General features: G+C 32.0%; 7 protein-coding genes across 7 annotated transcripts in view; 1 reads left to right on the top strand and 6 right to left on the bottom strand.

Moving 5' to 3' along the window:
- Positions 1–1545: 1545 nt before the first annotated feature.
- On the bottom strand, positions 1546–1854 carry HELRODRAFT_67664 (hypothetical protein; the record flags this gene model as incomplete). The annotated part of the gene is made up of 1 exon (XM_009026871.1): positions 1546–1854. A coding segment is annotated over one exon (309 nt), but the record flags the coding sequence as incomplete, so codon positions are not given.
- A 2669-nt stretch (positions 1855–4523) lies between these two features.
- Positions 4524–5163, bottom strand: HELRODRAFT_163438 (hypothetical protein; the record flags this gene model as incomplete). The annotated part of the gene is made up of 2 exons (XM_009027304.1): positions 4524–4770; positions 4886–5163. 2 exons carry the CDS (start codon positions 5161–5163, stop codon positions 4524–4526), a joined length of 525 nt encoding a protein of 174 aa, XP_009025552.1.
- Positions 5164–5637: 474 nt separating this feature from the next.
- HELRODRAFT_163437 (hypothetical protein) lies at positions 5638–6721 on the bottom strand (the record flags this gene model as incomplete). Its single annotated transcript, XM_009027303.1, has 3 exons — positions 5638–5722; positions 6185–6385; positions 6477–6721. 3 exons carry the CDS (start codon positions 6719–6721, stop codon positions 5638–5640), a joined length of 531 nt encoding a protein of 176 aa, XP_009025551.1.
- A 1594-nt stretch (positions 6722–8315) lies between these two features.
- Positions 8316–11608, bottom strand: HELRODRAFT_189221 (hypothetical protein; the record flags this gene model as incomplete). Its single annotated transcript, XM_009027302.1, has 3 exons — positions 8316–9675; positions 9811–10020; positions 11355–11608. 3 exons carry the CDS (start codon positions 11606–11608, stop codon positions 8316–8318), a joined length of 1824 nt encoding a protein of 607 aa, XP_009025550.1.
- A 771-nt stretch (positions 11609–12379) lies between these two features.
- On the bottom strand, positions 12380–14284 carry HELRODRAFT_189220 (hypothetical protein; the record flags this gene model as incomplete). The annotated part of the gene is made up of 3 exons (XM_009027301.1): positions 13880–14284; positions 13560–13763; positions 12380–13433 (listed from the first exon to the last, which is right to left on the bottom strand). Exons 1-3 carry the CDS (start codon positions 14152–14154, stop codon positions 12380–12382), a joined length of 1533 nt encoding a protein of 510 aa, XP_009025549.1. The 5' UTR covers positions 14155–14284.
- Positions 14285–15755: 1471 nt separating this feature from the next.
- Positions 15756–17567, bottom strand: HELRODRAFT_189219 (hypothetical protein). Its single transcript, XM_009027300.1, has 5 exons — positions 17415–17567; positions 16840–17391; positions 16646–16674; positions 16202–16569; positions 15756–16132 (listed from the first exon to the last, which is right to left on the bottom strand). Exons 2-4 carry the CDS (start codon positions 17151–17153, stop codon positions 16370–16372), a joined length of 543 nt encoding a protein of 180 aa, XP_009025548.1. The 5' UTR covers positions 17154–17391; positions 17415–17567; the 3' UTR covers positions 15756–16132; positions 16202–16369.
- A 6071-nt stretch (positions 17568–23638) lies between these two features.
- The window catches only part of HELRODRAFT_163433 (hypothetical protein), a gene marked incomplete at both ends in the record, with an annotated part of 6293 nt that continues 2980 nt past the window's right edge, over positions 23639–26951 (top strand). The window contains 2 exons of the mRNA XM_009027299.1: positions 23639–23740; positions 24990–26941. Of these exons, the coding sequence (XP_009025547.1) occupies positions 23639–23740; positions 24990–26941 (2054 nt within the window). The remainder of the gene's footprint in view (positions 23741–24989; positions 26942–26951) is intronic.

The following is a 26951-nucleotide window of genomic DNA, read 5'->3' as shown; positions in this document are numbered from 1 at the left end:
AGAACAAAAAATCTAATAAAACTAACCAAAGATACTAAACAGTGTATAAATAAAATTAAAAAATTCTTAAGTTATTGTTAGTTCCTTTTACTCAAAATTAAAAATTGAAACATATTCTATAAAATTAAAAAATCGTGACATTTTAGGTTTTAATGTAATAAATATGAAAATATTTGAGAGGTTAGTGATGGGTTGTATAACGTAGGTACAGTTGTGATGAAACCATTCCATCTGTCAAGTTCATCTTCATTTATTTACTGTTCATCACAGAAAATGTTCATGCTATAAAGTTTACGTATGTAATCTAAATAAAAAATAATTAAATAATCTATAAATAATTAAACAGTTTAATAATAAAACCAAGAAATCGATCAATGCAAGTAAATCATTTTTTTTTTCTTGAGACTGTTTTTGTGTCCAGCACAATGCTTCATGCAAGACGCTCTGGGGTTTTGGGTCTCATTTTCAGTTTTCATCTTTTTATTGATCCTGCCTCTTTCATCAACTTCATCAGCGTAACTGGAATAAGTCCTTTTTCTATTTGCACGTGGGCTGTAATCGCTCGATCGAGATGCCGATGATAGTGATAAATTTGAATTTCCAGAACAGGATGTATAGTTTTGCTTATTTGAAACGGAGTTGATGTGAAAACTAGCTGAGGCCGTTGGAGTTTGGATGGGCCCTTCAACGTTTATCCCATCTTCATTGTAATTGTTTCCAATCGATAGGCTTTTACTATTATTATTATTGAAAACTTTGTTAACTACATTGTTTATGTCATTGGTAATGTTATTACCAGAGTTAATACCAGATGATTGCATAGCATGCGAGGAAATATCCAAATATAAGTTTGTTGGCCACACGTTATTATTTATGTAAACACTTCTTGCAAAGTTACATGTTGAATTGTTGGATGTTGAATTGTTGTATGTTGAACTGTTGTATGTTGAACTGTTGGATGTTGAATTGTTGGATGTTGAATTGTTAGATGTTGAATTGTTAGAAGTTTTTCTGTTAGATACTGGATTGGTGGATGTTGAATTGTTAGATAATGAATTGTTGGATACTGGACTGATTGATAGTGAATTGTTGAATGTTGTGTTATTAACTGGATGCTCATTTGAAGTTACTCCATGCTCTCTCCTGTTGAAAAGTTCAAAATATTTATTTTTATTTTCGAGACAAATTATAAAAAAAAAGTTAGTTAATAATAATAATGTGAACCTGTTAAATAATCTCCTTGCAGTGCGGGAATGTCTTGTTATATCGGGAGTATCGTAGTGTTGTGTCCGGTGAGTCTCTACCATATTATCTGACGATAAATCATCGACCTCATCCCCACCAACCACCACCCTAGAAGAGGAAATAAAACTAAACGCATTCGATCGCAGGTAATTTCGCAAACTAGCCAAGGGCAGGGGTGAGGAATTTTCACCGGGATCATTCCTGTTGAAAAATCAAGTCATCATTAGTTGAATTCATTATATAAATAATTCAAAAGAAATATGAAGATATCAAATTGAATTCTTTGGTTTAAAACCATAGTTAGTAGAAAATAAACAAAATTTTTGACCGGTTATACCTTCTATATCCTGTTTGGTTGGTTATTGTTATTTTGTAAACATCATAGTCAGCATCCGATCTGATGTTGCTTAAAATCTCTGTAAAATTTTGCTTACAGAGCGGACAAACTGCATTTTCCTTGGACCACTTTTTAATGCACGAGAAGCAAAACTCATGAAGACATGTCGAGATCACTGATCTCTTCTTTGGTTCTATGTTAGACAGACATATTGCACATTGATTGGCAGCAGAGTTCGGTGACGATTTTTTATTTGATGTAGGCATTTTGACAAAATAGCTCACAAAAATTTCACTGAAAGATCCCCACTACTATATCGGTAACGAACTATAAACAACAGTTTTATGTATTAAGCGTTCGAACATTTTATATACACGCCTCCATTGTAAAAATTTTCAAAGTAGTTTTATTGTATTAAATTAAACAAAGATATCACAATCATAAAGTTAATTAACTTTATATAAACTTTACGATTTACAAATGATTCGATGCGTGGTTTATCTTACAAGAAGGAATACTAGTAAATTACGTGTCAAGGTCAAGTTGCAACTTGAAAAAATTTAATGGGGTAAAATTAATTTGACATTATATTAAACTACAATATAATAGACAATAATTGGATTAACCTAAACAGTAATGAACAAGTTAATACAAAGTATCTCATCGACATACGCAATAATAAAATTTTTAATTCAAATCTATCAAAAAATATTAAAAAATTGAATAATATTAAATTAATATTATTATTAATGTATTATGATAGTGAACACATGCTGAAATGGCCATCTGCATAAGAAGTGCTGGTAGGTTATCGATACAGACCTTAACATTACTTAATTTTTAAAACCCCTACTAACATCGGTCGAGTCTTCTATTTTTATCAATTTATTGCAAAGTTTTTATATTTGTTATAGAGAAAATTTGTTAGTTCAGGTATTCATAGTTTTTAACCGATCTTTTAGATGTTGTAGTTTTCAGTCTACATAAAAATTGTTATATATCTGTCTGACCGAATTATTCATTTTTAAATTTTTAGAAATTGACGATGAGTTTAATTATAGTTGTAATATGGCATGTTATAAACTATTCTATAACATTATTTACTAAAATAGTAAGCAAAGCATGTTATTTATTTAAGTTATGGCAATGTATGTATAGTATGAAAAGATGAGATATGTGCACCTCTCACAGAGCCATTCGCCGTTCATCTTATTTAATTGATTTATCTATTTTGAATGCTGAAATATGTATGCGTACAGTTGTCACGAATCTTTTGTCATATTTTAATTATACTAATGTAACACAACACAGTGAATAATATTTATAATATATAATTAAAATATTTATGTAATGTTAGATTGAATAAAACACTAAGCAAGGATGCTTAAACCAAGAACACAAACATACGGGTTCAAAATAATAGAATAAATCAATTTTTTGGTTACTAGTGTCCAGATTATGAACCCAGTTCAATTCTTCCTGTCCCTCTATTTTTTGTTCCTATTTGCTTCGTCGGCATCAACAGAATTCCTTTGCTATTTGCACGACGCAAAGTTTTGTCCACTTACAATGGGTTGTTGGTGTGAAACTAGTTGTGACCATTGGAGCTGATAATTGGGAGGACTGTTGAACGGTTGAACCGTTTCTAGTATCTTCTGAGTTTATTAAAGATTTTCCATGCTTTCTCCTGGTTATATATTCAAAATAGTTTTTTCAGTTTTTGAAATCAAATGGGATACACTCTAGAATCTTAGTGAACTTTTGATTACACAGCGGGCAAACTGCATCCTTCTCGGACGGGAAACTCTCTAACGTACGAGAAGCAAATTTCATGAAAATAAAAACATGAGACATACATATTGAACACTGGTCGACATTGGAGCTTAATGTCGTTTTTTCTTCTGATCCAGGCATTCTGCCTGAAAATCTTTCAATTGAATTCAAAAAAAGACATATTACATAATGTTTCCGACCGTGATTTTCACAATAAATTTTTTTAAATAGTTTTATTTAAAAAGCATCAGACAACGGTTTTATTTAAAGTTAGGATATCATACAGTAATTTAACTTTTAAACTTTGAACGATTGAACTAACATTGAGAAATTTCTTTTTCAAAATGTGTTAATATATGTGCATGTACGGTACAATCCGCCTGGTTTCATTTAAATGGGCAAATTTTGATGAACGTTTGGTTTCCATGTGCATGTATATATAAATATATATATGTTGGTAAGAGGCCATATCTTTTTTATATATAGAATATTGTATATATATATATATATATATATATATGTGTGTGTGTTTGAGAAGTATCAATTCGATTTGCATTAAAGTTTATTTAATATACTTATAGGAATATAATATGACAATGTTTTAAGCAGGGTTTTATGCAAGTGTATGTATGCTTAAACAAGTCTAGGCAAGCTAACAAAGTCATAGCCACAAGTTGTAACCCAATTCACTTTATTAAAATCCGATTAGGAAAAATCAAATCAGGCACAACTCTAGTAACAATGTAATTGAGTGAATTTATTATTGATGCGATATTAATTATACTAATTAATCACATTTCTTTCTTCAACATTTTTCAACAAAAATCGCAACTTAACCAAAACTGAACAGTCACAAATTTTTAAACTTTTAACCAGTTTTTACATTCGACCGTTTTAATTTGTTGGCGTAATTAATTTATTACTTGAATGAATTTTGATTGCACAGGGGCAAACTGCATTCTTCTTGGATAACTCGTTAATGCACGAGAGGCAAAAAATTAATGTAAACAAATAATCCTTTAGTGTAATAAAAGGTGCTATGCAAATAATCCGATAATAATAAAAAGTAAATCAATTTTTATTGCGACCAGTGTTTTTATGTCCAGTGCTGTGTTACTTGCAAGACGTTCTCGAATTTTGAGTCACATTTTCAGTTTTCATCTTTTTTTTAGTTTCTGCTTCCTTCATCAACGTAACTGGAATAAGTTATTTTGTTGTTTGCACATGAACCATAATCGTTCGATGGAGATGTTGCCCACGATAATGACAAATATGGCACAACGCTCTGTCCACTTATAATGGAGTTGTTGGTGAAACTAGTTGTGGCCGTTGGAAATGATGATTGGGAAGACTGTTGAACGTTTGAACCATTGCTAGTATCTTTTGAATTCATTGAAGCTTTCCCATGATCACTCCTGGGTGGATATTCAAAATAGATACTTTAGTTTTTGATAGGAAATTAAAAAACATTAAAATATTGTTACAAAACAATTATTAATTGAATATATATTATAAATTCAAAGTACTCACTTGTTAAGTTTTCTCTTTGCTCTGCGAATGTTTCTTGTTATACCGCGAGCATCGGGCTCAGCATTAGACTGGATGCTCTGTAGAATTTCAGTGAACTTTTGATTGCACAGCGGGCAAACTGCATCCTTTTTGGACAACTCTTTAATGCACGAGAAGCAAAACTCATGAAAACAAAACCATGAGAAAACCGACTTCACTTTCGCTTCTATGTTAGACACGCATATTGAACACTGGTCGATACCGGAGCTTGATGTCGATTTTTTTTCTGATTCAGGCATTCTGATTTTCTAATTGAACTAGAATTTCAATTAACAAGTTTATTTAACAATATTTGTTCCAACTCTCTCCCACTATACTTATATACACACTTTTTCCCAATAAGATTTACTGATAGTTTTACTGCACCGATTAAACAAAGGTTTTATAAACTTTTTACAAGTGAAACGGGATAACGTCCTGTTATATAAATAAAGAAGTTTTAAACAAAGATACAGAAAAACTGTAGTTTTAAATATCCGTTGCTGTGAACTACGTTGCGTTTGTTGGTTGCAAAGCTTTAGTGTGTTGTTAGTTTATTATTTGCAACTTTATATTGATTTTTTGGTTTAACTAACTGGTTTACTAAATTTGCTGAGAAGCCTGGTTGAAGATCGCGGAAATAGAGTTTCGCAAATTAACTGAATGATTTAATGATAAATTCTAGTGTTTTGAGTGGATGCATAAATAATATAGCGATCATATTTCCTGTTCCTTTATAAAATAAATAAATATAATAAGTTGAACAGGTAGACGAGGATGGCTATGTCACAACTGTACATCGAGTATACCACAATCATTCTGTCAAATATTTTCATACTAAGTTTATCAAAACAAAAAAATGGTTCAAATCAACATAAAATGTATATGGAGGTCAACCAGAAAAAATAAATAAGAGAATTTAACGTTGAAATGATAATTCAACTTGCTGAGGTGGTTGGAGATTCCGAGGGCCATTGAATGTTTACCCTAATAGCATTGAAAATGACATCGGTTCAGGTCGACGAATTATTTTTATTGCAAGTTCTATTAGCTTATACATTATTGTAAAATAGATTATTAATATTATAATAATTAAGGTTATAGTGCAGATAGCCGGCGGTTCATTTGAGTATATTGAAGTTTCTGCATATTCTCTCCTGTTGCAATGTTAGAAATGATTTTAATTTCTGAGATAAATTACATAAAAAAATTGTGTCAAAAAATGTTATTAAACTAAAATTTGTTTCAAAACCAATGCGATCCTAAAATCTTCGGCTCAACCTGTTAAATAATCTTCTTGTAGTGAGGGCGGGTCTTGTTGCATCGGGAGTGTCGTTGTGATGTGTTCGGGAAGTTACTGCTGTAGGGTCTGACGATAAATCATCAGCACCAACAGATCTACTTTCTACTCTAGAAACGAAAGTAAAACTAGACACACTTGTGACCAAGGTCGTTGATGAGAAAACTTCATCACGAAAACTCCTGTTAAAAAATCAAATCTCTAATAATTTTTCAGATCTATTTCAAGTCAGAAGTAGATAATGTACAAAAATTTTTGTTTATCCTGTTATACCTTTGCTCTGTATGGGTGGGTCTTGTAACTTCATAAATATCGTAGTTAGCATCCGACCTAATTTTGTGTAGAATCTCACTAAAATTTTGCTTACAGAGCGGACAAACTGCATTCTGCTTGGACCACTCTTTAATGCATGAGAAGCAAAACTCATGAAGGCACATCGAGATTAAAGATCTATCTTTTGGTCTTATGACCGACAAACATATTGTACATAAGTTGGCATCGGAGTGTGATGTAAACATTTTGATTAAAAACCTTCAAATAAGGATTTTCACTGAACACTTTTTATCATAAAGTAATTTAACTTTATTAACTTCTAAAGATTGAAACGATGCAATGTGTTGCTATATAAAAGAGGAAGTTGCAAACAATGAAACAGATAACTGTAGTTTTTACATCTATGGTTTTAAAATTTAAACTAACATTTTTTTTGTTTACAAAGATTTAGGCAGGGTGTCGGAGTCGAATAAAAAATTTTTGACCTTACTTTAATAACTCTTTGATTGCAATTTTTCCGACTCGACTCCAACTTTTTCAAATTCTTAACATTCGCCGAGTCCTGCAAAAATGTACGATTTAAAAATCTTCCGTGATATTTCTGTCCTATGTTGTGAGATTTCTTTCAATACAAGAAACAACAAGCGAAATGTTTTTAAATTGTTTTATTGAAATATTATTAAAATAACAAAGACGTATTCGACTATGCGAATTGACAAAGGTCAAAGAGTAACAAAGGAATTTGCCTCGTTCTTCAAGATATTTATAGCAAATCGCCACGTGCTTAAAATAGGGATATGCGGTCCAACACCTACCTAAATTTATTTTCCAAAATGAGAATATAATGATAAATAAAGTGTTCATTAGACTCCATAAATGTTTTTAAATATTCCGAAAAATAACAGTTGTATTATTTTATAGACTTACATAACGTCAAATTTATCGGTATCTCAACAGTAACGTTCAATTGCTCCAGTATATTGTGCTTATTTGACATCATCTTACCAAACTGAGGTACCGAAAATTTGAAATGAACTTCGGCATTATCGATCTCGGTACCAATTTATATTTTTATAGATTTTCAACAGATTTTCCGATTTCACAAAAAATATTTCAAGATGAACGGTATTATTCACGCAAATTAAAATTATTTATTTGGTAATTTATTTTGTAAAGTGTGGTCGTAATGTGACAAAATTAATTTCACTCAAAATGTTTAATTTCATCGGGCGTAATAAATTTTTTTAAATGTTTCATCAAGTTTTTATTTTTTAAAACCACTGCAATGTAGAATGAAAAAACCAAATAAAGTACGTTATAATATTTATGTAAAAGTAGTTTGAATTAAACGCAACATAGAACATTAGATTTAAAAGTAATTTAAGAAGACTAAACTATTATAAAGATTCACACAATGAAATAAATCAATTCGCTCTGTTGTTACTGATGTTGAATTCGGTAAAAAGCCTCAGGTAGGGCGATCTGGAGTTTTGGGTCCATTTTTCAGCTTTCATCTTTCTGTCTTTCCGTCTGCATCAGCATACACAGAGATTTTTTTTGTTTATTAAACGATGATTCCTGCATGAATTTCCTGAATATGAAGTAAAGTTTTGTCCATTTATATCGAAGTTACTGTTGTTGGGAAAATTAATTTGGGCCATTGAAGCTGATGATTGCCTAGGCCATTGAACGTTTATCCCATTTTCGTTGAAATTGGCGCTGGTTCAACTTGACCAGTTGTTATTATTTTTGAAAGTTTTGGTATTTATATTTGTGTAATTGGTCTTGTTATTACCAGAGTTAATGCCAGCTGGTTGCTTAGCATTCGAGAAAGTATCTCTAGATTGGTTTGCTGGCCTGTGTTTGATTGTTACATGTTGAATTATTGAATGTTTGATTGTTAGATGTTGAATTAATAAATGTTGGATTGTTGGATGTTGAATTATTTAATGTTAAAATGTTGTATGCTGAATTATTGAATGTTGAATTGTTGTATATTGAATTATTTGATGTTGGATTGTTGTATGTTGAATTATAGAAAGTTGGATTGTTCAATGGTGAATTATTGAAAGTTGGATTATTGGATGTTGGATTGTTGTATGTTGAAATGTTGAATGTTGGATTTTTGTTTGTTGAATTATCAAGTATTGGATTGATGGATGTTGGATTATTGTATGTTGAATTGTTGGATAGTGAATTATTAAATGTTGAATTGTTGAATGTTAAATTATGGATTGTTTGATTGTTAGATGTTGGATTGTTGTATGTGGAATTATTGAAAGTTTGATTGTTAGATGTTGAATTATTGAATGTTAGATTGTTGAATGTTGAATTATTTAATGTTAAAATGTTGTATGCTAAATTATTGAATGTTGAATTGTTGTATATTGAATTATTGAAAGTTTGATTGTTAGATGTTGAATTGTTGAATGTTGAATTATTTAATGTTAAAATGTTGTATGCTAAATTATTGAATGTTGAATTGTCGTATATTGAATTATTTGATGTTGGATTGTTGTATGTTGAATTATCGAAAGTTGTATTGTTCAATGGTGAATTATTGCAAGTTGGATTGTTGGATGTTGAAATGTTGAATGTTGGATTTTTGTATGTTGAATTATTGATGGATGTTGGATTATTGTATGTTGAATTGTTGGGTAGTGAATTATTAAATGTTAAATTGTTGTATGTTAAATTATTGAATGTTTGATTGTTAGATGTTGAATTATTGAATGTTGGATTGTTGGATGTTGAATTATCAAATGTTGAAATGTTGTATGCTAAATTATTGAATGTTGAATTGTTGAATGTTGGATTGTTGTATGTTGAATTATAGAAAGTTAGATTGTTTAATGGTGAATTATTGAAAGTTGGATTGTTGTGTGTTGGATTATTGAATGTTTGATTGTTGGATGTTGAAATATAAAGTCTTTGATTGTTGTGTGTTAAATTGTTGATTATTGCATTGTTGGATGTTGAATTGATGGATGCTGAATTATCTGATATTAGACTGTTGTATGTTGAATTATTGATTGTCAAACTGTTGGATGTTGGATTAATTAATGTTGTATTGATGCACATTGAATTGTTGATTGTTCTTCCGTTCAAAGTTGGATTATAGGATAATGTTGAAATGTTGGATGTTGAATAGTTCACTGGCGGTCCATCTAAGTTTACTGAAGTTTCTCCACGTTCTCTTCTGTTAGAAGGTTCAAAAATTATTTCTGTTTTTTTTTTTGTTGATAAGATATATAAACACAATATTGTTACAAAACAAGTTATTAATCTAAAGTATGTTTCAAAACCAAAGTAATCACCAAAACTTCAGCTCAACCTGTTAAATAATCTCCTTGCAGCACAAGCGGGTCTTGTTGCATCGGGTGTGTCGTAGTTTTGTCTTTGGAGAGTGACAGCCGTAGGGTCTGGCAACACATCATCAGATGCATCTTCCATTTCAGAAGAGGAAATGAAGCTAAACGCAATCATTTGCGGACTGTTGGGCAAGCAGATTAAGGCCATTGGAAAGAAAAATTTATCATGATCACTTTTTTTCAAAAATCAAATCATCATTACTATAATTTTAAAGTTTTCAAAACCATTGTAAGTCAGAAATAGAGATGAGTATGGGAAAGGGTAAAACCTAATTTTCGAAAATGCTGTTTTAGGAAATAGGAAATCACTCTAACAAAGATCATAAATCATTGTCAAGTTTCTTGAGTTGAAAGCCAAAGTTTTTATTTATTTTAAGCATGATAGAACATTTAAGCTTGATGGATCAAAAAAGCTTTTTTCGGTTTTCCTATATCATGTTCGGTGTTCGAATTGATAAGTTGTGTATGTGGCCAAATGCCATGTATACTGTTTCTCTACAATGTTAATTCATTGTTTGTTTAATGTGAATACTTAACGATCATTTAGTTAGTTAATACAATCTTCAACTTTGAGCAACATGACACTTTTACGTGTCATCATTATGGATGGTTCTTCTGTTTCTAAATTTATTAGTGGGAAGAATTCCAATTGCACGTTGTTGAATATTTAAAATAGCTTTTGTTCTTTTGGTATTGACACAGACCTCTAATAATAACTAATCAGTTTCAGTGCGGACTGACGATGTCACTAACGCCCCAGTCACACAATCAGTAATGATTTTGAGCTAAAGCTGAAAATGCAGTGATATTTCTTAACAATATGTACATTGTACATACATACAATACATATTTTTAATTTCTTTTGTATTTTAGAAAATATAAGTAAATGGCCTGCTGTCTGTGCGAGACCTCAAAATCTATATTATTATATTTGACGTATCGGAACGAAGTTATACACATGTGATCGAGACATACACACATACATATGCACACAAGCGTGAGTAAACAAAACTGCAAGCAACATGGCTATAAACAAGTTCATAATATATAAATATATTTGTAGCACGTGTAACAAACACGTGGTCCACACACACACACACGCTCGCGCGCGCGCACTCATTTCATTAGAAGTTCACATTGTATCATAAGCTTTTATAAAGCTGTTTTATTTGTTATAATTGTAATTTATTATTGTCATTTTTTTAATACTTTTTAAAGCTTTTGACTTTTTCTTTAGTTTGGTACTAAAGATACGTTCATAATTGTTCATAATTTTTACTTTTTAAAAAAATATGTTATTTGTGTTCAAAAATTTGGTAAATGGAAAAAAGGGGAAATGGGTGGGATAACGTGGGAATGAGTTGAAAAAATATGGAATGGGAGCTTTTAGGAAAATTGTCATAAATAGGAATTCGGTAGAAAATCGGGTATAACAAACGAAATAGGTTCACCGCTCACCTCTAGTCAGAACTAGGAAATGTACGAAATTTTGTTTAACCTGTTATACCTTCCTTGCTCTGTGAGGGCGGGTCTTGTTACTTCGTAAGTATCGTAGTCATTATCCGACCTGATGTTGTGTAGGATCTCTGTGAAGTTTTGCAAACACAGAGGACAAATTGCATTCCCCTCAGACCACTTTCTAATGCATGAGAAGCAAAACTCGTGAAGGCATTTCGATATAACTGACTTCGTTTGTGGTTTTATGTCAGACAGGCATATTGAACATTCGTTGGTATCAGAGCTTGATGCAGACATATCCATCATGAATCTTTAAATAACAGTTTTCTACAAACACAATTTTTTCATAAAGTAATTCAACTTAATAAACTTTTAAGGATTGAAACGAGGCCACGTGTTGTTATAAAAAAGGAAATTGCAAACAAAGATACAGAAAATTCATGGTAATCGGCACTAAATTACATTTTTATAAATTTTCAACATTTTTTTGGAGTTCCGACAATTTTTCGATAGCTTTTTAAAATTTTCCACTAATTTCAAAACCTGTTTTTCGATGATGAAAGTTATTGTTATTTTTTTATTCTTTATTATGCGGCTTTGATATACGCAGAACGGCTTACATATCATTCCTGTATTTAAACCTTCGTGCCACAAAGACTGTACTATCCACTGCACAGGACGTACACACACATTATGTACGCACCGCATCATACGCGCATGACGTTTGATAGTCTTTGAGTTTCGGACAGACAGTATTTGAACCAGGCCATCGCGTAACTGCACGAAACATGGCACTTCTACCGACTGAGCTAATTTTCTGACCCAAATAAAATAATTATTTTAATAATTTATTCTGCTTAAGTGTGTTCACTAAAAATCTTCAATCTCATTAATTGTAATAACTTTTTGAAAATATTCCATTAAGTTTTTATTTTTAAAACACCTGTTATGTGTTGTGAAAAAACTAAATAATGTACGTTTTAATATTCATGTAACAGTAGTCTGTATAAATCATAGTGTATAACATTAGATTAACAGTCAGTTAAGAAAACTAAACTAATATAAGGAAATAAATCAATCTTTTCTATTGTAACTGTCGTTGAACTCGCTAAAATACTCTATGTAAGGCAATCTGGAGTTTTGGGTCCATTTTTCAGTTTTCATCATTTTATTGTTTCGGTCTGCTCCATCAGCCTCAGCAGAAAAAGTTCTTTTGTTATTTGGACGATAGAGATGTTGAATCGAATTTGTGTTTCCAGAATATGATGTAAAGTTTTGTTCATTGATACCGAAGTTGTTGTTGTTAGAAAAATTAGTTGTGGCCATTGAAGCTGATGATTGCCTAGGCCATTGAACGTTTATCTCATTTCCATTGAAATTGGTGCTGGTTTCCATTGACCAGTTGTTATTATTATTGAAAGTTTGAGTATTTATATTATTCATGTAATTGGTCTTGTTATTACCAGAGTTAATGCCAGCTGGCCAAATATTATTGTGGTTGTGGATGTTTTCCTCAAAGTCGCATGTTGGATTGTTGTGTGTTGGATTGTTGCCAGTTAAATTGTTGAACGTTTGATCGTTGTATGTTGAATTATTGAAAGTTTGATTGTTGTATGTTGAATTATTTAATGTTTGATTGTTGTATGTTGAATTGTTGTATGTTGAATTATTTAATGTTTGATTGTTGTATGTTGAATTATTTATTGTTTGATTGTTGTATGTTGAATTATTGAATGTTGGATTGTTGTATGTTGAATTATTGAATGTTTGATTATTAGATGTTGAATTATTGAATGTTGGATTGTTGGATGTTGAATTATCAAATGTTGAAATGTTGTATGCTGAATCATTAAATGTTGGATTGTTGTATGTTGAATTATTGAATGTTTGATTATTGTTTGTTGAATCATTGAATGCTGGATTGTTGTATGTTGTATTATTGAATACTGAATTGTTGTATGTTGAATTATTAAATGTTTGATTGTTGTATGTAGAGTCATTGAAAGCTGAATTGTTGTATGTTGAATAATTGTATGTTGAATTATTGAATGTTGGATTGTTGTATGTTGAATTGTTCACTGGCAGCCCATTAGAGTTCACTGAAGTTTCACCATGTTCGCTTCTGTTGCTGTATTCAAATTAGTTTTTTCAGTCATTTAGAATAAATATGCAAAACAAAAAACAACATTGTTACAAAAAAGTTCTAAATCTGAAATATGTTTCAAAACCAAAGTAATCACAAATTTTTTGTAACCTTCTAAGTCTTCTTTTTGCAGTGAATGTGAGTCTTACCGTATCGTAAGTATCGCAGTTTTGTGCTCTGGGATTTGATGGCGTAAGAACTGATGATGGCTGATATATCACACTAGGGTTGGAAATGAAATCAAATGCACCTGTTTGCGCGTTGTTGCACAAATCGTTCAAGGTAGCTGGGGAGTAAGCTTCACTATTGTCACTCCTGTTAGCAAATCAAGTCAACATTAAAATTTTAGCCTCTATCAAAATATTAATATAAACTGTATAGTTCACAATCATTGTAATCAAAAATTAAAATATTTGAAGTTTTTCTTGTACCTGTCTAATCGCCTCTTTGCTGTCAGTGTGGGTCTTGGTATACCATAAGCGTCGTAGCCGACATTCGCACCGATGTTGTTTAGGATCTCTGTGAAGGTTAGCCTACAGATCGGACAAACTGCATTCAACTTCGCCAACCTCTTAATGCATGACAAGCAGAACTCGTGAAAGCATAGCGAGGTTGCTGATTTCGTTTCTTCTGCTATGTCGTAGTAGCATATTGAACATTGGTCAATAATGGAGCTTCTTGACGTTATTCCCTCTGATCGATTCATTCTTGTTTAATGTCAGATATTCATCTCATTAAATTAAAATTTTCACTGAATGCACTGTTTTAAAGGCAATGCACAGCAATGTTGATTTGTATGTTTTGAGTTTTTGAACTTCTTTACATACACTCCTATCCAATTCAAAATATCTGAATAGTTTTATTGCATTCAATTATACAAGGGTTCTGTGTTTATTGTTGCGATATCATAAAATGATTTAACCTTGTAGATTTTATACGATACAACAAATGAAACGAAGCATGTCGTATTTTTAATGTTGTTGTGTTTGTGTAATGATTATTTGTATTTGTCCAAACGTTACATTTACAAAGCCAAACATGTGATGAAATGATGATTAATTAGCATCGCCATCATCGTATTAAAAACTAACTCTTTGATCAAAAGAACAATTAGACAGCCACTCAGCACTCATTGATTCTCTCCTAATGAAAACGCATTATCGCATTATTTCGAAGTTGCTCAGATACAAATTACTTGTTGCCAAATAGTGCAATTATATTTATGTACAGCGTAACTGAAAAATATATACATAGAGGCAATGTCGAAAAAATTTAGAATGGACAAAATTTCTATAATTTGTGTTTGGTTTTTTCATGTAATGTTATGTCGCGTTAAGTTGCACTTTGTGATGTTGTATTAATTTAAGTTGTGTTTGGTTAGGTTGTGCTGGGTTATGTTTATGCTATGTATGCCTGCGAATGTATGTCTAACTCACGCAAAAGGTGCTGCATTTGTGCGAAAACGTGGTGCAATGCTTTCAGAGCTAGTATCACACGGAGGTTTGCACGATTTTTAATTTTTCTCCGTGGACCAATTACTCAAATTAAAAATTATTCGCTATCAGTTTGTTTGTTAAACGAGCGTTTGCGTGCTGCTCGTTCATTCAACTGTTCATTCAGAGTGGGGTAAATTTATGGAGGAAACAACAATTTATTTCCAATGTTTGGAATGATCAGTGATACCAACCAACTTCATCTATAAAACAAAGTTACTTTTTATAAGAATTTTAATTTTTGGCATACTCAATAGAGATACAAAGCGTAAATATTATATTGTTATAAACCTTTAAATATTTCATTTCTCGCTAGACATGGTATTCTGCAGTTCAACTTTCATTGGGTTTCATGTCAATTTTGAAGTATTCGTTCTTTCATTTAATCTGATGGCATAAATATGATTGGTTAAAAAATATGTCATGAAACCCACCTCGTAAATCACGTTCATCTTAATTTATGAATTTTTAACGAACGTAACATGATGCAGTGAACGTCTTCATTATAATGTAATATTTACGTGGCAAATTAGCTCAGACGGTAGAATTACTGAGTTTTTACGCGATTGTTACGGGATGGTCTGGGTCGAATACTGACCGAAACTCAATGACCATCGACCATCATCAGCAATGCGTGCGTGAGGCTGTGCACGCGCGGGCGTTCAATATATAAAAAAAACGCAAGTTATTTTTAATTTTTATCACATTGAATCGTTTGTTTTATGTGTTGCTATTAAGTTTGAAGAGATTTGAAAATACCATCAATTTAATTATATTGATCTTTGCTTTTTAACGATATATTATATATAATAAATGTTGTATTTAGCTGTCTGTAATAAAAAATAAAAATATCTGCTGATGCTACTGTTCTTGTGGTCGGTACAACACTTCTTGCAAGGCGCTATCGAATTTTGAAGCATATTTTCAGTTGTATCAGTTTGCTTCTTCAGATGCGTTAGCAAAGTTCTGCTGAGTTCTTCTGTTGTTTGTACGTGTGTTGTAATCACTGGATGAAAAAGTTGGACCCGATGCTGACGAGGATGTTGTCCCATTCATATTTCCAGAACCGCAAATAACGTTACGTCCATTAACGCTCACCTGCACATTCGAATTACCCGATAGCCTAATTTCTGCTCCACTACCATCAAGAAAGATGTTAGTTGACATTGATCTACTGTTATTATTATTATTATTATTTATGCCAGTAAAAGTGAAGCTTGTTGAAGTTGATTAGTTATTACTAATAATTATGATTATTACTATTATTATTATTATTATTAATATTAATATTACTAGAGGTTCTGACATGTATGTTCGATAAGCCCTGTACATTGAGTTGAACAGAATTGTTGACATTGTAATTGCTGTCAATTCTAAAGTTACTGGATCGATTTCTGATAATATAAATATTATTACTGTTGTTAACTTTCATACAATTGCCACTGCAGGTGTTGTTGGTTGAAGTGGGCTGGTTGTTGTTATAAATATTACTGAAAGCTGTGTTGACGATATCTTTCGTGAATCTTGCAAGGCTCCTACCAAAGTTGCCAAACGAGTGCGATGCTTTCGAGACGATATCGTTAATGTTTGTGGACCGGACGTTGTTGCTGCTGTTGTAGAAAACGCTGCCGAATGTTGAATTGTTTAAGGATGAATTGTTGGAAAATGAATTGTTGGGTGGTAAATAATTCACACGTAGCTCACCCGAACTAGTTGCAGCTCCATCTCCTCTTCTGTTGAAATTTTTAAAACATTATTGTTTTATTGTTGACGTAAAATTGATAATAGATTATTGTAACATAAAAAATTAATTAATGCCAATCGTTTGTTTCCAGATAATAATTGCAAATTATACATTTAATAACATCATCACAAAAGTAAGAAAGTTGATTTTTGACCTGTTTAATCGCCTCTTTGCTTTGAGGACGTGTCTTGTTATATAGCAAGCATCGTAGTCAGCATCCGACCTGATGTTGTGCAGAATCTCTGTGAAGTTTTGCTTACAGAGCGGACAAACTGCATTCTCCTTGGACCACTTTCCAATGCACGAGAAGCAAAACTCATGGAAACATATCGAGATCACTGATCTGGCTTGTGGTTCAATGTCAGACAAGCATATTGAACACTCAATGGCATCGGTGCTTGAAGATGTTTCTCGTTCGTCTCCAGGCATTCTCACTGAATTTTTACAATCTATATCTTTTGTATTCATTCAACTTTTTTGCGGCGTGATCCAAATTTCTTAAATTACGTTCTCCAACTTTGTTATAAATAATTATAAAATAATTTTCTTTTTATTAGAGAAACACCATAAAATAATTAGGCACTGTTTTACTATCCAGCGTTGGTAAGTTTTCATTTGTTTCAATACGCTAGGAAAAAGATTGCAAACAACAAACTACAAAAAAATACAACTTCCTCAACTGATATTAATTGCAATTGGAAAATATCAATTAAATATCAAAATATCAATTCATCAATTAAAAAAATACATTTTCTTAAAGTATAAAATATTTAATTTATCTTCGTTATCACATCGGCATAGCCATATTTTAAAAATCTTCTATCTCAATTCCTTTAAAAAACGGTTCAATCCAATTTCGCTACTTATTTCTTATCTTTAAGACAAACAAAAAAATCAGGGAATTTTATTTGAAACAAATAATCTAGCATAATGGTATAATAATAAACCCATGTGCCATTATACCATATACATTGTATTAGATAATAAATATTATATCACCATACCAAGGTTGTAAATCACATATTTACTTTAGATAAGCAAATATGATAAATTTGTTGAAACACAATCCTTAAGCAAACACAAATTATAAATACATACACTTGCCTAAAAGGACGGAGAGAAATAAATTAAAAACTATTTATAAATATTCTAAAACGTTGCAAATGTATCAGTAACATCGATAGTAATATTTTTTTTATAGTAATAATTGTTTTACAGAAAGAATAATAAAAATACTAATATAAATAATTTTATAAATAAAAATTATTGAATGACTTAACAACATAAATATAACAACAGGTATTAGCATGGAAAACCATGAAACCAGTTTGTCGACAAATGAAAAAAAATTAGAATACACGTACAGATATGCCGGTGAACATTCCCTGGATCTAATTTAACTAACTATTCATATTACACACACCACACTCACACCTGCACACACACACATCCAAACACACACACATCCAAACACACACACAATTTCATAAAAGCTGATGATGATGAATTTATAACTCAAGGATGACAACAAAACTATTGTTTCATTCGAAAGAGAGTCTCGCTAGTCACTCTTGTAATAAAACCAATGTAGAATTTTTTATTTTTAATAAACACCAAATTATTTTGACGTCTTAACCAATTGATTCAAAGCCAGGGTCATCAAAAAATAAAAATGTTTGAAATTATTTTAAAATATTTTAATCGCCTCTTAGCTTTGCGAATAGGGTTTCTTATTTTGCAAGTTTCATCCTCACATAAACACATAAAAATCCCCAGGAACAAGAATTGAAATAAACTCAAACGTACACCCACAATACACCTGTGGCTTTAATAGTAATTTAAATGATTTAAACGCCCCACAAGACAGGAATCTCCATGCAGTCGAATCAGGTCACAACAACAGCAGTGACTGGCACTTTACCGTTACACCACCGCGCCGCCGATATCATATAATATATAGATATTATAATATATATATATACAATACATATAAATGTTATTTAATTGATGCAAGGTGCACACTACACAAATGCGTGTAGTCTTTACTTTAAGCGCCCTTTCAAAATGATGGTAGAAAATATTTTAAAAAAATAATTTTATTAATTATAATTGAATGAAAAACAAATAATTGAATGAAAAACAAATTCACAGACACACACACACACACACACACACATACATAGACACACACAAACACAAATAGGTAAAACTTATGACATTTGTCATTATTATTCGTACTATAATGATATTTTTATACGTTCGTGGCAATAGCACATCACACATACAAGCATAAAATACACAGGCACGCAAACGCAAAATACTTTATACATGCGGTAATATACACATACACTCATCTATTAAATTGAATGTATACAGCTTCATATAGACAAACAACATGTTTATATGCATACATTGTATATATTAATACATAAATGTTTCGCACACACATACATACGTACATACATACATACGTACATACATACATACGTGCGTACATACATATATACAAACAAATATACATACATATATACAAACATACATACATATATATAAACAAACATACAAATATTCATACATATATACAAACATACGAATATACATACATATATCAAAGCAAACATTGGAGGGTAGGTATTGCATTGCATTGAAATGAGAGCATGAAGTGTAACTCAGGTGTGTTGTCATGTTCGATGGTTCAATATAAATTTAGAATGCATCTGTTGTATTCTACTTATACTTTTGTGTATGTGTGTGTTCGTGTGTGTGTGCTTGTGTGATGTGTAGTCGTACGTATTTATTTGTAGGTATGTTTTAGTGTGTGTGTGTGGTGTGTGTATGTGTGTGTGTGTGTGTGTCCATGCGTGTGCGTCTTTTTGGGTTCGCAGAATTTGCAGAAACATTTTTTTTACATCGTAGAAATGCGTAGCTGCAGTAGCAATTTTAATCGAAAGGTCAGACGGTGATCTCTCTTTATTTGCTCGATCGTGTGGTAATGTTGGACATGAAACATAAAAAGTTTGTTGGATAGAAATTATAATGATGATGATGAAAAGCGGTAACGTAGATATTATTGAACTGTTGATTTTTCGGAAAAGAATCATTAGTTTTTTTATCATTACATACATGGTGCTTACATACAAAAAAGTTTGCAGTTTCTCTTAAACATCAGCGTCGTCATCATCGTCATCACTGTCATCGTATCATCCTTATCATCTTTTGCTATCATCATTATTGTCACCATAAACTTTAAGATCACGTCACCATCATACATACAACCATCAAATTTAGTTTAATTTTTTCAAAATTAGTTTTTAAAATTCTTATTACTAATTTTTGTTCGTATTTTAACGCAACCTTTAAACTTCTATAAACCAGTTAATAATAATACTTCTTATCACTTGATATATTTGTTGATGTACATGTAGTTTACATTCCAGTAGAAATTCCAATTCCACCTCGTCTCCATTGGATAGTGGGAGAAACATTGTTATTTATTAACTGTGTAGATACTATTGTTATAGCTAGTGCAGGCGTGTAGAATGAAACATTTGTGTTTGCTTTCGAAATTTCACATGCAATATTTTTAAAAAATACATGTATGTACGTACATGTAACGAACGATAGATCTTCAATTGATCGCTGTCTGTTGCTCCGTTGAAATATCCGCTTGTCTTAATCTGTGTGTGTTGTGTTGTGTCTTTTATTGCAAGCAATACTGGATAAGGTTTTTTATAAAAAATATTTTCAAAATTATTATAAAGTATTAAATTTATACTTAAGTTAATTTTTAATTAAAAGTTTCAAAGTTTAATTGGTTGTACTTTCAACAGAATAAAGCACATTTTAATCCGAATTACGTAACGGTGTTAATAACTTAACTATCTACATTTTTACTATATTCTTCATCTTAACATACAAACATACATGCAAACACATTTTCACGCACATGCAAACATACATACAACAATGCATATACACACATACAAACATACATACAAACTCACTTACAAACACACATACCAATACACTTACAAACGCACAAACACAAACATACAATGCGCCTAGCTTGACGCGAGTGACGTGCTCGAGTTTAATCTCGTTACCTCCGTTCAATTCAGACTCACAGAATCACATACAATAACACATCCACATTCATCCATACATTCTTAAATGCAATATTATTTCTCCATTGTTTAAAAAAGTTGTGATGAATGTAAAACGAAATATTTAGCCATTTCGTAAAATTGATGTTTTTTCGAAAGTTATTCATTTGACGCAACGAGACGAATGATATGAGTTTGAATTCCTGAAGAGATAAAAGCAGAGTTGTTAAAATTAAAACATTAAAAAGAAAAAAAATCGAAAGTGCAAATCCAAACGATGGGCTATTGAAATGAAGGAAGCAATTTCGAAAACAACGGGCAGTTCTTGAGTTTTAAAACGGATGAACCTTGAAATTGAAAAACATTTTTGAAATTGGAAAAAGAGAGAAAAAAAGAAACTAATTAAATTTTTAAAACGAACAAATGTTATCATTCAAGATAAGATAAAATTCAGAAATGCTTCCTATAACAAACTAATTCTCCGCGTTAATTAAAAAGAGGCTTACTTATATATTATTTCAGAATATTAATCAACGTAAACTATCATAAGTTAGAAAAAGGTTAAAAAAATAGTCTAATAAAGTTAACAAAACCTTTTGTAAATCTGATTTATATATTTCATAAAACTATTCCCGGTTTAAATAAAATTGTGAGCTGAATGAAATGAAAAATTTGTTTTACGAACACAAATAACATACAAGGAAAGGATAAGAGCATATGGAAATCGAAGCTCGGAAATGTTAATCAATGCCCTTGAGAAACATAAATGGTTCTGAAACTCTTAGATAGAAAGTTCGAAACATTGAATGTGTTTACACAGACAGTAAAAATCTATTCAAAATGAATGCTTGGATGGTTGGAAAAGTTGTAGCATCACCTGAAGGATGATTGGAAGACAAATAACAAAGAACCGATCTCGATATTCATTTTCAATATTCTTCGAGTAGTGCGAACGCGGACCAACCCAAAAATTCTCAAAAATTTCAACCAAGTAGAAATTTGAAAAAACAAAAACATAAACAGATTAAATCAGATGGAAGTGCTGATACATAGTGAAGAAACATCAAGGATTGACAATTACAACAAATACACTAACGCAAATAAGTACAAAATAAATACAAGTGCAGATGCAAATAAGTTCAGACGAGTGCACTGTGAATGATTTTACGCAAATATATAATGCTATCCGTCATGAATAATGATGAATGTTAACAAATTAGCAACATTAGTTGATGCTGTAAGTTAAAAGTCATCGTGAATTTCTAACGAGCTTATCCTTTGGGTGTTTGTTTGTGCGTGTTGTTGTCTATGTGCAACACAATTTTGTAAAAGTATATGGTAAAATTTTGTCAAATATCATTATTTATCGACTTTTTTTCATTATTAACATTTAAATCCAGCACGCTGAATTAAAAAAATGTCCATTGTGAATTTTTAGTTAAGTGTTCTCTTGCTTCAACCTTACCAGCAGCTTCAGAATTGCAGAGAACTCTGCTTCTATTTATTTTTTGTTTGAGTTTATTTCTTGTCCATTGCTTAGCGTTTCATGAATTTTTAAGGCAAAACGTAACATAGGTTACAAAAATGTCAATCGATGTAGCTTTTACCGACATACGAACAAACAAACAACTAACAAGCAAACAAACAAACTAAAAAAAAACAAACAAACAAACAAACTAACAAACTAACAAGCAAACCGTAAGTTTATTATTTTTATGATTAAAAATGAACGCACGTACATGCACAGACATAAACACACGCACACGTAGATAATAATAGATTTAACGTTTGAATAAATCAGTCCAGTAGCAGTAGTCAAAGTGAGAAACGTTAAATTAACGAGTATGGGCTGTCAGGTCAATAAATTTTAGCGTTTTCTTCATTTAGTTTTACTGCCGATACGTTTGAATATGACGGCAATAAACCACTAACTCTCTAACTCACTCACTCACTCACTCACTCACTCACTCACTCACTCACTCACTCACTCACTCACTCACTCACTCACTCACTCACTCACTCATTAGTCGACAATGTCCATCTCCATCATCATCATTTTAATCACTTTCATCATTGTTCTTCATTCTTATTTTTTGTCATCAATATAATCGTTATCATCATTTCATCAGTCTTCATATTTATATTTGCCATCGTCATCATCATTCAATGTAGCACGTGACCACGCATATAATTTTCACCTCTCGCGAACAGCTCACAAATTCTCGCTCCAATAATTATTAACGACTCTGACCCTTGAACTTCAAACTTGAAATGACCTCAATAATATTTAATCATATGTTGCTACTATGTATGCGTGTGCGAGCGCGTGTGTGCGTGCGTGTGTGTGTGTGTCTGTGAATGTGTGTGTGTGTGTGTCGCACAACAATAGCATCCTTTAAATTTAAAAATTTAATTGAGGGGGCATACATTGGTTGAATCTCATATAATGCCTATCATTATTATTATGCGAAACTATCTAAATAATATTATTATTATTGTTTCATATTATTATTTTTATTATTATTATTACTATCTTCTTACTTTTGTTTTGCTACACTACATTGAGGTCGTAATTTTTTTAAATTTTGGCCTGAATGCGGAATGATCATGACGAGACAGCAGCCAGGGACATCGTACAACGTGACATCAACATGCTGGAAGTAAAAAGAACCATACCAGCGGCAAATCAGAATCAAACTAAAACCTAATACTTTAAAAAAGCAAAACTCAAAAATTCAGCACAATACAACTGCGTACAATTTCAGACAACTACATACAACCACGCAACAACTACACACAACCACACAACAACATACATTAAAAGCTGAGTAAGACGAAACAAAGCAGAACATGAATTTTCTTTTAGACGATTTTTTCTTCCCAATTCTAGGGCCTCTAATGGTCTGCACAACAATGGATGAATTATATTCCGTTCACGCTGTACATCTCAATGTACTTTTGTGCATACGATAAGCTGTAATTTGCGATATTTGTATCTTCATCATCATCATAATTGATAATAAACCACATCGTCAACGTCATCATCAAATTCATCATCAACATAATGGGAACCAGTGCGATACTAAAACTCTGGCAGTAAAATCTGGAAAATCAAAGTTGCCAATCCCATGTTCCTCAATGTCATTTTGTCATCATTGGAGTCAGAAAGCAAAAATTAAGTTAATATGCATTAACAGATGCAAAATGTTGTCAGGAACAAGATCTCATAGTTTTATTTGTAATTTTATTTCAAGGTTTACAAAAATAAAACAACTTTGTTTGGGCATTTAAATTAACATATAAGCGTGTTTCACTTTAAGTCCTTAGTTGTTAACTTGAAAGCTCTGGAATAAACACGACTAAAACAAATAATTATTTCATGAAAAACATGTTCGGATCGTTCGGAGGAACACGAAGAAAAGAATAAATTAAAAACACCTGGAAATAAGCGGTGAATAACTCGTGCAAAAACAAACGAAGCTGATGTTGCATGTGGTTACTTGGCATCGTACGTATCACACAAAGGAAGCCAGCGTTTGAGTGGACGAATGATTTCAAGTGCTCTAAGCTTAAGCAAAAAATACAAATGTTATTGTTCACTCCATGCATACACCAGCATTAGTGTCTGTAACAATAATTTTTTGTACTGAATAGACTCAAAATTTTAAAAGTTGTTCAACTTTTTGCATTTCTACCAGACACGCGAACGATGTTATTGTTTGGCGAACATGTGCTCGATGAATGATATATTGAATAAAAACAACAATCCACTATTGTCTCTAGAAAATATTCTCAATTTATTTTGTGAGTTGGCACGCTGGTGTTGTCGTTGTGATGGTTTATTGCTGTTGTTGTTGTTGTTTATTGCTGTTGTTTTGTTGATGATTTTACGATGATTAATGTTTGTTTGTTTGTTTATTGAAATTAAACTTTGATGGTCATTGTTATGCAAGGCTATGAATAAATATGAGTGAAGAGGATGAAGATTATATGGTGATGCTGCTGGTCTGGTCGTGATGGATGGGACTCAATGAACTTCAACATTATGCTCCACGCTCATAATGGATTAAATTTATCATCGATAAATTTTTAATAAGATTTCGAAAATTTTCATTCAATTGAATTCGTCTTTAAAGTGTTTATTCATTATTATTTTACTGAAACCATTTGCAACTAACTGCATCACCACCACGCGACTCAGGCCCGCCAGAAAAAACTCGATCACCTCCACAGATGTCAGAGCAGTCTGGTGAAGTTGAGCAACATTCACCACCAGAACAACATGATGAAACTGAACAGCGCGCACCACCACCATCAGTGCGTCAACCCGAACCAGCCACATCACACAACCAGACAGAAAATAAACAACACGTTCGTCAGGCCTCTGCTCAAGCTCTGCGACGTTCCACTGGCGTCTTTCGATCAAGGAGAAGATGAACCTAACGACGAAATGGTGAACAACGGAATGGGAGCGTGCGGATTGAGAGGTGCCGGCCTCATGAATGGGATGTGTTCAGCCGGGAGGGGAGGGTTGGCTCTACTTGGTTACTCCACCATGAGCAACTTTCTGGTTAGGAGAGACCAACATGCCTGCCATAGAAAGTTGATTGAGGACGAAACTATCTTGAGTGAGAAGGATGATTGTGAGGAAGATGTTGACGAAGAAAGCGAGGTGGACGCTGGCGACAGCAGCAGACGTCATAACAACTACCGCCTCCAGAATGGTTGCATTGAACATAGAATTAACATTAATCAAAATGCTGATAATGACATTAACACAAATAACAACAACAACAACATCAACAACAACATCAACAACATCAACAACAACATCAACAACATTAACAACATTAACATCAACTGCAGCCGCCGTAGTAACAAACAAGACCTTGCACTAACGCATGGAAAAATTAGCAACAGATCGACAAGCGATTCATTTGATTATCCTAATGCTGTTAATTATAATAAGTGCAATAAAAACGATGGAAGCCATATAAACAACATCAACTATATCAACAATCCAAACAGCAACTGCAACAGCAGCAACTACAACAACTACAGCAACTACAACAACTACAGCAACTACAACCACATCAACAGCAGCAACATCAACTACAATTATGACAATAACTTCAACATAAACAATTACAACATATTCAACACTGCCATCAAGTTCAACAATGACAACATTAACAACATCATTAACAATAGCGAGATAAACAACAACAACAACAAATTGATCATTCCGATTTTGTTGTCAACTGATGACGAAGACGGTGACGTCATAACAACTTTGGTTGAAACTTGTATATCTAAAGTAAACAACAACAATCCAACGCTTGAACTATGCAACAACTACATCAGCAGCAGCAGCAACAACAACAACATTTTACTCAACAATTTTAATAATATCAGCAATAAAAACATCCTAAACTTCCAGCATACAAATAACAGCTTTCTATTTAATAAACAAGCCAATTTTAACCAACTTAGCAATTTAAACAGCAAAAATATTGCCAACACAAGCATTAACAGTAATGAAAACATCAGCAGCAGCAACCATAACAATAAAAACATCATCAACAACAACGACGACATCAACAACAACAACAACAACAATGCTAGCAACATCAACAGCATCAATAACAACGTTTCAATTACAGAAATCTCAACCGGCACAGTGAGATCGCTGGAGAAATCTCTTAATAACAATGCAAATAATGCAATACCCCGCAATATCGGTGATAACAAAGCAATGAGCATTATAATGCATTCTGACAGTTTCAATGTCATCAGAAATATTAACCAGACCGACGAAAAGACTATATATAATAGCAATGACAACAACAACAACCACAAAGACGACAACAGCACGAACGACGAAGCAATACATACATGGGACAGTAACCTAACAAAAATTACAATAACAAATGATGTTTCTAATGCAAATAACAGCACAAAAGATGGAAACAATGCTGGCAAATGTATAAAAATCGTTACAACATCAATTGCATCAACAAATACAACGACATCAACTTCAACAACAACAACAAAGACTAATTCTCAAAGCAAAGCTTTACAATCATCCAAAACATTGCCAACTCCAACGCTATTGACAAAATCAAAAACCTCAGAAACTTTATCATTTTTAAAGTCAAAAACC

This window comes from Helobdella robusta (genome assembly GCF_000326865.2).
Source record: "Helobdella robusta unplaced genomic scaffold HELROscaffold_5, whole genome shotgun sequence".
Taxonomy (NCBI): domain Eukaryota; kingdom Metazoa; phylum Annelida; class Clitellata; order Rhynchobdellida; family Glossiphoniidae; genus Helobdella; species Helobdella robusta.
This window is presented reverse-complemented; position numbering and strand designations above follow the sequence as displayed.

Excerpts from the sequence above, each read along its gene's own strand:
- HELRODRAFT_189219 (XM_009027300.1), bottom strand. The coding sequence starts at position 17,153 with ATGAATACAAAAGATATAGATTGTAAAAATTCAGTGAGAATGCCTGGA. Across the intron at positions 16,675-16,839 it reads GCAAAGAGGCGATTAAACAG|AAGAGGAGATGGAGCTGCAA; the intron begins GTCAAAAATCAA and ends AAATTTCAACAG. Across the intron at positions 16,570-16,645 it reads TGGAGCTGCAACTAGTTCGG|CAGCGTTTTCTACAACAGCA; the intron begins GTGAGCTACGTG and ends TTCAACATTCGG.